General features: G+C 42.5%; 1 protein-coding gene across 1 annotated transcript; it reads right to left on the minus strand.

The window, feature by feature from the left end:
• Positions 1–212: 212 nt before the first annotated feature.
• Positions 213–6,382, minus strand: LOC140197320 (actin, non-muscle 6.2-like). Its single transcript, XM_072257276.1, has 3 exons — positions 6,277–6,382; positions 6,030–6,178; positions 213–1,734 (listed from the first exon to the last, which is right to left on the minus strand). The coding sequence occupies exons 2-3, from the start codon at positions 6,153–6,155 to the stop codon at positions 730–732; spliced, it is 1,131 nt and encodes a 376-aa protein (XP_072113377.1). The 5' UTR covers positions 6,156–6,178; positions 6,277–6,382; the 3' UTR covers positions 213–729.
• Positions 6,383–11,241: the final 4,859 nt, after the last annotated feature.

An 11,241-nucleotide genomic window follows, 5' to 3' on the forward strand; every position in this document is an offset into this window, starting at 1 on the left:
ATCTATGTATGCTCTTTTGTTTTAGAGAAGCTATGTTTTTTTTTAAAAAACCATTCACTTGGAACAAATGTCTAGTCTGAGGTGCCACTTCACAACTTTCCTACAGTGAGAGAAATACTGAGAAGGGTTTAAGTGCAATTACTTATAGTGGACTTAGACTGAAGTACATTTCTGGAAAAGGTGGTGAGATACAGTAACAGTAACTAGACATGTTGTTCAAATGCATTTTTATTAAATGTTTTGCAATAACAAATATTTTGCAACCTTTTCCAGCAGAGATGAAAACTTTCATGAGATGATTCTCATTCCCCAGAAACCCAAACTCCCAGGGCAATTGTGTATTGTCCCATTCTGCTCAAGACAACTGTCAAAGCAAAAATGAAAACAGTCACTTTCCTAATTCACAATTTGATACCAGATGTAGGAGGGCAAACCAGAGGGATTTTTGTCCTTTAAATTCACTCACGTTTGTGTACTGTAAGAGGCCTATCTATCTAGTAGCTGGAAATCAATATTGTTTCTCCCAAGTATCTTAATATTTTAGGATTGTGAGCAACCCAACCATTCTTGAATCAGATCTAGAGTTGTCACTAAAACTTACATCATAACCACAAAGGCCTAACAAAATTCAAGTTAACTGGGCAGGCAATATTTGGAGAAATGAGAATGAAAAGGCAACATTTCCATCTCAATCTAATCAAGGTTAAATCAGTTCTAATCTCCAATGAATTAGAAGCACTTGCGATGGACAATGGAGGGACCAGACTCATCATACTCCTGCTTACTGATCCACATCTGCTGGAAGGTAGAGAGAGAAGCCAGAATGGAGCCTCCGATCCATACCGAGTACTTCCTCTCTGGTGGAGCAATGATCTTAATCTTCATGGTGCTTGGAGCTAAGGCTGTGATTTCCTTCTGCATCCGGTCAGCGATTCCTGGGAACATGGTGGTTCCACCAGACAGGACTGTGTTGGCGTACAGATCCTTCCTGATGTCCACATCACATTTCATGATGCTGTTATAACAGGTCTCATGGATTCCAGTAGATTCCATCCCAATGAAGGAGGGTTGGAAGAGGGTTTCTGGGCATCTGAAACGCTCATTACCAATGGTGATAACCTGGCCATCAGGAAGCTCATAGCTTTTCTCCAAGGATGAGGATGAGCTGGCTGTCTGCATCTCAGATTCAAAATCTAGGGCCACATAAGCAAGCTTCTCTTTGATGTCACGGACAATTTCCCTCTCAGCTGTGGTTGTGAAGGAGTACCCACGCTCGGTCAGGATCTTCATCATGTAGTCAGTGAGATCCCTGCCAGCCAGGTCCAGACGCAGGATGGCATGTGGCAAGGCATAGCCTTCGTAGATTGGCACAGTGTGAGTCACACCATCCCCAGAATCTAGCACAATGCCAGTGGTACGGCCAGAGGCATACAGGGACAGCACAGCTTGAATGGCAACATACATGGCTGGAGTGTTGAAGGTCTCGAACATGATCTGGGTCATCTTCTCGCGGTTGGCTTTGGGATTGAGGGGAGCCTCTGTGAGGAGGACGGGGTGCTCCTCTGGGGCCACCCGCAGCTCATTGTAGAAGGTGTGGTGCCAGATCTTCTCCATGTCGTCCCAGTTGGTTACAATGCCGTGCTCAATTGGGTATTTCAATGTCAGGATGCCTCTCTTGCTCTGGGCTTCATCACCAACATAGCTGTCCTTCTGACCCATTCCCACCATCACACCCTAGAATGGAAAAATGGGACAAAGGATGATTTAAAGTTCAGCCAAGACCTTTTGAGCAACTGGAGAATTAATAAGCAGAAGAGACAGTAGTTCTCTTGCTAATCGATACAAATAGAAGCTCTTGTTAATCTTTGTAACAAGGCATCTTTTAAAAAGAGGGTCATCTGGAATGCAGTAATACAACACTTGTTAGAGACATACCAACTACTCACAAGGAAATGGGAATGGATCTGTTTGTTGATTTGTCTTTCAGGGATTGTCACTGAGGGAATGTTTTGGAATTCATTGGCCTTCCAAATGGCTTGACCATGACACAAGATAATACTGTACCACGAGTGGTCCTTTGTGCTCTTGAACCCAAGCCTCATCTACTACCATGTGTTTACAAGATCTCCATTGTGAATAATATTGCTGCCCTAAAAGCCAGCAATATAACAGGCATTTGATGATTGAGATTTATAGTAAGGGGCAAATCTGTTTCTCAGGCCATAATATCAGTTTTTCATTGCCATATACAACTATCTACTACCTTTATGCAGAGCTGAAGTTGTGGTACAAGACAAATCTTAATCTAGACTGCACTTGCTGTGAAGGGTGACAGAGGAAGAAAGGGCAACTTTGCTATATTTGCACAGCTCTTTCAGCAAATGCTGGGCATGGGGTTTGGAGAAGACAGGCAAGTATGGTCAATGTGCAGTCAGTAATCTCAAACCACTTTCTTCAGAGGCAATTCAAAACTAAGCCTACACAGGTCAAATAGGAAGAGGTCAGAACTTTGTTACCAGAAAGTTAGAAAATTTATGCAAAAATCATGGAGGTCTAGAACACAGTCTGAAGGGTAGAGGCTAAAAATCTTCACTATTATATCTGAGTGTCAATTTTGTGATAGTCAAGGAACCAGAGTTATACAGCATGGAAATAGGCCCTTCATTCTAACTTGTCCATGCTAACAAAGATGTCTATCTGAGCTAGATCCCATTCCCCATGTGTGGCCACTATCCCACTAAACCTCTATGCACACATTTATCCAGCTACCTGGAAGCCCATTCCAAATACACACTTTACTCTGGTGAAGTTTCCCCATAGGATCCCATTTGTATCTCTCTTCACACTTTAAACCCATGACCTCCAAGTTTTAAACTACCCTATTCTGGGGTAAAAACTGACCTTTCGTGCCTTTCATCATTTTATACCCCCATAGTCACCCCTCTGCTCTTGTATTTCAGCAAAATCAGTCCCAGCCCATCCCATTTTTCCTTACAACTCAAGCTCTCCAATCCCTGCACCACCCTTGTGAATTTTTTCTGCATCCCTTCCAGCTTAATGATATCCTTCTAATAGTTACCTAAATCAAAGTTTCAATATTTCAAGTGTGATTTCACCCAACAGCTTTGATGGTACAGCCTGTTTGGCACAAGCACTCATCATCTTTCACGCCACCCTAGTCCACCAATTACTTCATACTCTTGTCTCAGCAAACCCTTTCTCTTTATACTGGCCACCTCCCCTCTCATCTCCCAATCCTGATGCAGGATTTTGACCCAAAATTCTGACAGTTCCCCCACCCCACCACCTCAAATCAGATTACTTGTTGTTGCAGATTTACCACTTGCAGTCTCATCTTGCCAGGCTCTGGTACAGTTGTAACATGAAATTACAACTCTTGTATACAGAGCCCTGACCAATGAAGATAAGTATACCAAACACCTTCACCACACTACCCATGTTGCCACTTCCAAGGCACTGAGGGAAGCCTGGCAGAACAGTGTTTTTCCAGTGCCTGACAAATTCTACTCCATCAATGGAAAATGATTTGTACTTGTCAAAGCTGGCATTCATTTGGCTGGTTGACAGTAGAGGATGCTGATTGAACACATCTAAGTATTGTTTTTAAAATGGATCACTGGGTGATCCATAAATCTGATGGTCTCACTTAAAGGATATGGGGAGAAAGCAGGAGATTAGGGCTGAGAGGAAGTGGTGGAGCATACTTGATGGGCCAAATGGCCTAATTCTGCTCCTATATCTTATGATCTTGTATAGACAACACAGAAACAGGCTGTTCAGCCCATTGTGAAAATAATGACCTTCAACAAGCTACTTGTACAGGCAGCAGTGAGTCAGGATTGAGTCACTGGAACTGTGAGGCAGCCACAACAGTCAATTCCATAATTGGTGAAACAAAAGTCTTAGATTAAATTAGTTTATGATGGGGCAAGATAAGGAGGGAACTTTGTACTGAAATTAATTTGATGAGTTGACTCTCTCCACCACCCCTCCTTCCACTTTTACTACTGGTCAGGGTCACCTTGAATATATTGCACACAAATTAAAGTAACTATTGTATATCATATTGTAGTTTATAAACTCACTATCACTAACGTGGTGAACTGCTATACAATTTCCTGCCGCCATGTATTGTTACTTATTAAGCAGGATGTCAATTCTTAGACAAAAGATTGGCAAGTCAGCCCTGATAGAAAGTTCCAAACTTTGAAGGAATTTGAAGATTAAAATAATCATACTAGCATTACACACTGTGCTGTGCATTACAGATGTTACATTGTTCACAATGACTAATTAGATTTTCATTCACTGCACTGGCAAAAGAATCTATTGCTTTTTCAAAAAAGCAACATTCACTGGATGTGGGTGTCACAGGCACAAGCCATCATTTAATGCTTTATTACCCTGCAGCCTTCTGGTCTCCCGTTCAATTTTAGATAGGTTACTGTTCTTATTTACACAAGACACCTATTGTTTTTGGTCTTTTTACCACTGCCTTTCCTGCTCTGTACCCAACACAGACCTCCCATTGTTCTCTCCTTTCATTTGCATCTTAACATCTCATTATATTTCCTAGTTCTGAAAAACCCAGAGCTAAAACATTAACCATTTCTCTCCATAGATACAGCCCAATTTGCAAAAAATTTCCAACAATTTTTAGATTTTGTATGTGCTGAAATGGCAGGATTCGTATTTTTCCATTCCAGGACAAAAGTCACACTAATTGAGATGGGAAGGCCTTTACAAAGGGATATTTAGTGAACCAGGTAAAATGTTAGTATACACAAAAAAACAGGAAAAGCTGATCCAATGGCAACTCAAATGTATGGCAAGCAACTTATCCCATTGCTTATCATTTGTCTACTTTTGCCTTAAACATATTCAGAATCTCTGCTTCCACCACTCCCAAGAGTTCTAATAATTAACCAGCCTGAAATCCTATCTCACATCTTTGATGTGCAACCCACAAAATCTAGATTCTTCCAGAGGAAATATGTCCACATCGATTCAGTTAAGATGCCTCAGATCCTTGAGTTTTATGTATCCTGTCATTTTACAGAACTCCTGAAAAATACATTTCTAAGGTATCTAACTATTTTCACGTTGCAATTAGCCTATTGTAACCTTAATTTTTGAATGTAAATAGCCTCCTTAAACAAGGAAATTATTACTGCTTAGTACTTCAATTGCTACCTCGCCAGTGCCTTGTAATAACAGAAACATAACCTTTCCAATTTTGTACTTTATACCCTTGGAAAAAACGTAGTTGTTCACTTCCTTCGTTACTTATTCACATGCAAATGCAGCCCTTTGTTAGTCCCTTAATTCTGTTGCTACACAAAAGATCCATTCAATTTCGACGTTGCGTTAGAGAGCCTCCCCTTCAATTGTTCCATTCCTTTCAACGCCATCACTAAGCAAGGGCAAGGAAGGGTTAATATATTCCAGATCTACCCAGTACTGGTCCTCAAAATCGGGGAATAAGAACCAGCAAAAAAAAAACCCTAGATTAGAGCAACACACACAAAATGCTGGAGGAACGCAACTAGTCAGGCGGAAGAAAGCACAAGCCCAAATCCCCCTTTCCTCTCCATACATGTTGCCTGACATGTTAAATTCTTATTGTATTTCCATCTACAGAATCTCTTGTCTTTAAGACTCCATTAGAAAGAGTCAACATACTTTCACGCATAATTAAACAAGACAATACCATCCCAAACACATTAATCCCATGGAATCCATGATCCAGTTTACGAATACCACCCAAATAAAGCGCCATAATTGGGTTGGGCCATTCACCCACCGGCACCGCACTCACTCATTACACTGAACCATCCTCTCCCAATAAGATTCCGATACTTAGTTTACTCTCCAATCTCTTCCACTGCAAGCAATTCATTACAAAAAGCCGACAATCAACTCAAGATGAAGGGTCAAGCCCTGAACCAGGACATCTCCCGCAAATCCCCTACGCTGCAGGAGTTGAGGCTTTTCAGTGAATAACTCACCTGGTGTCGAGGCCGCCCCACAATGGAAGGAAACACAGCTCTGGGGGCATCGTCCCCCGCAAATCCGGCCTTGCACATACCAGATCCATTATCCACAACTAGCGCAGCAATCTCATCATCAGCCATGGTTTACAGCGTGGAGGGAATGACTGGAAGAGAAAAGCGGAAAAAAATAATAGTGAGTCAAGAACACAAAGCACAGCGCCTCAATCCACCAAACTAAACCAAACAATGCATCAGGACCAACCAAGTCAAAAGAACAAAGCTATTGCGACAAAATAGACCCCATCCCACAGTTCCTCTCTCTTTATGGAGCACGAAGACCCACCGACAGACAGTCACGTCACAGCCAGCCAATGAGATCCCGGGGGCAGAGCCACAGCGCGGTTTCCATGGGACTAAATCTAATCATAGTGGAAATGCTCATTCATTTATTTCGTTATTGTTCACAATCAGGCGGGTAGAGTCTACCCACTTTTTATGTTTCTCAACATGCACTGATCATTGAGCAAATCAATGCTCGAGCTTTACTTATTCAGCAGTTCATAATCATTTCGCACTGAGCTCAGGGCAATAACTGATTCACCTCGCAACACCCAGCACCTGTAAAATTATCCCTTCCTGATGCAGAGATGATGGAGAGATTAGTAACATCGCATCGCACATGGGGGGGGGGGGTGAAGAAATACTTTGAAAGGAGAGATAGGGAGGTCGTGGAAAGGGAATTGCCGAGTCTGGGGCCGGGCTTATTAGAGGCATAGGGAGTGATTAAAGTCCATGATTAGAATTTAAAACAGCGCAGAGATCTGGGAGGGCTGCAGGGATACACTGTTTAAAGGAGACACAAGAGACTGCAGATGCAGTCTAGTCTACTCCTATTCTGGTCTGCTCAGTACTGTCTGATACAGGGTTTTGACACAAAACGTCGACTGTTCATCCCCCACTCCCCCACCCCACACACACATGATAAAGGACCCGCTGAGTGCCTAATTCCTCACCACACCCTTAAATGTTTATAAGATATCCCAGGAATGGAGGCTGCAAAAAACCATGGGACGATTTGAAAATACAGTATAGAAAGGATACCGTATCGGACAGCGATTAACGTCAGTAGCTCAGGGGTGGTAGATTTGGTCCTGAGACAAAAAGCCAGAACCCTCCCACCCCCATTCCCCAACCTGGACAAAATGATAATAATACGGGAGAGGAATGTGCCGGCTCCGGTCCGAGATGTCCTGGAAATCCCTGTTAACCCAGCAGGCTCAGCTCAGCCCCTCGGGGATGATGATTTAGGCACGGAGCATCAATACAAACAAGAGAAAATCTGCAGATGCTGAAAATCCGAGCAACACACACATCAATACTGCGGACACACCTTGAGCAAGAGCGGCCAGCACGCCAAGGGTTAAACTTTGCGCATTCTGCCGGCTCGCAGACTGCAGACTTTGCCTTATTTGGTAATTAACCTGCAGAGGCTGCTGATCCACACCTTTAAGCGTTAAAGGGACGAAGCAAACTCAGATCCTGTCACAGTACAGTGTGGCCTGACATGATCTTATGTCTCATATTTATACCCCAGCCCATCTTTTTCCTGGGATATGGGTGTCCTCAGCCGGGGCTTGGCTGGATGCAGGCCCATGGTTAATCAAGAGCCGAACCACCTTGTGTAATTGTTGCAGTAGGAGGCCTTCAAAATACAAACATGGCAAGGGAATGGAGTCACTTACAGCTGGTCAACTGTTCTTCCCCTGCCACACAACATCCTTCCCTCTTGCAGCTGCCTCTTTCACAACCCCTACCCTTCTGGCCCTACTGCTCCTTCTTTCTTCCCTCCATTGCAGAATCAGTATTGGCTTTATTATCACTAACATGATGTGAAGTTAATTGTTCTGCAGCAGCAGTACAGTATAAAACATAAAATTATATAAATTACAAAAATAAATAATGCAAAAAAGGAATGCTGAGGTAGTGTTCATGAGTGCATAGACCATTAAAATTGGATCATGGAGGTGTGGAAATAGTTTCTAAATCCTTGAGTAGGGTATGCTACCTGTGTTACCAGGTACTCCTGGAAGTTAATACCCTTAGATAAGCATCTGCTGGAGTCTGGCACAAAAAAAACAAACTGCTGGAAGAACTCATGAGGCTGAGCAGCAACTGTGGAGGCAGAGGGATAGTCAACATTTTGGGTCAACATCCTCCGTCAGGACTCATCTTGCATGATCTATCAAGATCTTGCAACACACACAAAATGCTGGAGGAACTCAGCAGGCCAGGCAGCACTATGGAAAAATGTACAGTTGACATTTCGGGCCGAAACTCTTCAGGGTTTCAGGGCCCTACTGAAGGGTCTCAGCCAAAATGTTGACTGTACTTTTTTCCATGGATGCTGCCTGGCTGGCTGAGTTCCTTCAGCATTTTGTGTGTGTTGCTCAGATTTCCAACATCTGCAGATTTTCTCTTGTTTATCAAGATCTTGCATCAGGATGTGTCTTGATGTGACCCCCTTCCCCATTCCTTCACCAGTTTTGTTTTTACCTTAAGACATGCCTGAACATGGGTCAAAGAAGGGAAGAGAGTGCCTCCCTGGGCAGGAACCTGAACTCTACCAATTCCTTTCCTGATAAGGAGAAATCACCCTCAGTTCCGAAGAGCAGGAAGACCAAGGAGCCAATCACTGGAAGAGAGAAGAGACACTCAGGTGAGAGGTTTATCCTGTCAGGAAGCTATTTTCAGTCTGCCCTGGAACAGGGTTATTAAACCTTGTTAGCTGAAACCACAAATGAATACAAACCCTCAATAAGTTCACCTCTCAGTAGTTTAAGGGCCATTTTCTCCTTGAACGGGAGATCAACTAAAACTTCTTCACATTATTTGTTCAGAATCAGGTTTAATATCACTAACTTACATGATACAAAATTTGTCATTTTGCAACAGCAGTATGGTGCAAAGGTATAAAAATTACTATAAATTACAAAATAAGTAAACAGTGCAAAAAAGAATTAATGAGGTGGTGTTCATGAATTGTTCAGAAATCTGATCTTGGAGGGAAAGAAGCTGATCTTAGAACATTGAGTAAGTCTTCAGGCTCCTGTACCTTCTTCATGATGGTTGTAACAAGAAAAGGGCATGTCCCTGTTGGTGAGGGTTCTTCATGATGTTTCATCTTTTGGAGCAGGGGTTCCCCACCTGGGGTCCATGGACTCCTCTGTTAATGGTAAGGCTCCATGGCATAAAGAAGGTTGGGAACTCCTGTTCTTGGGGAACTCCTGTTCTTGAGGAACTGCTGCTTGAAAACATCTTTCATGGTAGAGAGAGTTATGTCCATGAGGGAGTTGGCTGAGTTTACAAATCTCTGCAGCCTTTTGCATTTCTGTGCATTGGAGACTCCATACCAGACTGTGATACAACCAGAAAAATGATTTAGATTGTTCATTTATGGAAATTTCCAAACTCTTTAGTGACATACCAAATATCTTCAAACTCTTAATGAAGTAGCGCTGCTGGCATGCCTTCTTCATGATTGCATCAATGTGTCTGGCTCAGGACAGATTTTCAGAGATGTTGACGCTCAGGAATTTAAAGCTGCTCACCATTTCCACTGCTGAGGACTGTATGTGTAGGTGTGTGGGAAAGGGGCTTGTTTTCCTGTTGTCTTTGTTCTGCTTTTTTTATATTACTGTTGTTGATACTTGTGTTGTTCTCCTGAACATTGTGCTGTTGGTACCAGAACGTATGGTGACCCTTATGGGCCGTCCCCAGCACATCCTTTCTTGTGTTGGTTGGTAATACAAATAATGTTTGTTTTGATATACGTGTGATAAATAAATAAATCTGAATCTGATTCTGAATCTGAATGTGAATCTGCCATGACTTGAGATACAGTATTACCTTTTGGATTCATAGAGTAATACAACACAGAAACAGGCCTTTTAGCCTAGTTGATCTCTGCCAATCAAGATGCCATTTTAAGCTAGTTCTATTTGCCCACGTTTGACCTATATCCCCTTAACTGTGCACCTGCTAAATTTACCCCTATAAATCTATTTTAAATGTTGTTAGTGTATTCATCTTAACTATTTCCTCTGCTTTGAGACTGTGATTAAGTCACTGAAGAAGCTGGTGGAACATGAATCACCACAAGCAGGCATTCTCTTAGAAACCCTCTTGGTAAAGACTCCCAAAATCAAATTACATCAAGATTTTATACTCTTGAGGACAATTGTAACAGTAGGTGATTCAATACAATTTCATAAGCTACAATGGCATTGTTTACTTCAATATTTTGAGTCTGACAGATAATTCCTTTGAACTTCATATTTACAGTGAAAGCACATTGTAATTAATAACACACCTCAAAAGGTTCAACACAGTTGCTGGGGCAACCTACTTCACACAGTTGGTCTTCAACTTCTGCAGACAGAGAACCCAGACACCCAAGATAAGTGTTGTAAGGGCTGATCCTCCGAGTACACAGATATATCAACTATTGATAGATCAGCAATGCACAATCTGGTCTGCAAGCTTCCTTGGATTTGGATACAATGGTGAAAATAACTTAGTTCATTGTTGCCTGGTTTGATGCAATACAATTAACATAATCCCTTTGACTATGGTTTCCGTGATGTAAATGTGAACCTCTCATGGTCACCACTTTGTAAACCATATTTCATAGCAGCCAACCCCCTGCTCTGGGCCTGCAGCCTGTGCTCAGCAGACAGTACTGTTTGTTTAAGCAACACACATCAAAGTTGCTGGTGAATGCAGCAGGCCAGGCAGCATCTCTAGGAAGAGGTACAGTCAACTTCTCGGGCTGAGACCCTTTGTCAGGACTAACTGAAGGAAGAGCTGGTAAGAGATTTGAAAGTGGGAGGGGGAGGGGGAGATCCAAAATGATAGGAGAAGACAAGAGGGGGAGGGATGGAGCCAAGAGCTGAACAGGTGATTGGCAAAAGGGATATGAGAGGATGATGGGACAGGAGGCCCAGGGAGAAGGAAAAGGGGGAGGGGGGAAAAACCCCAGAGGATGGGCAAGGGGTATAGTCAGAGGGACAGAGGGAGAAAAAGGAGAGAGAGAGAAAGAATGTGTGTAGTGTTTCTTTGCCAAGTTGTCCCTTTAACTTCAAACTGATTACTGCTTCCAATTTAGATTAAGAACTAAAGACTAGTTCTAGTTTGAATTTGTACTTGAGATATTCACATAATTCCTTAA

The sequence above is a fragment of the Mobula birostris genome, chromosome 1 (genome assembly GCF_030028105.1).
Source record: "Mobula birostris isolate sMobBir1 chromosome 1, sMobBir1.hap1, whole genome shotgun sequence".
Classification (NCBI taxonomy): Eukaryota; Metazoa; Chordata; class Chondrichthyes; order Myliobatiformes; family Myliobatidae; genus Mobula; species Mobula birostris.

Bases quoted from the DNA above. Each gene is read 5' to 3' on its own strand.
- LOC140197320 (XM_072257276.1), bottom strand. From the start codon at position 6,155: ATGGCTGATGATGAGATTGCTGCGCTAGTTGTGGATAATGGATCTGGT. The intron at 1,735-6,029 runs GTGAGTTATTCA...TTTCCATTCTAG, and splicing joins TGGGGCGGCCTCGACACCAG to GGTGTGATGGTGGGAATGGG.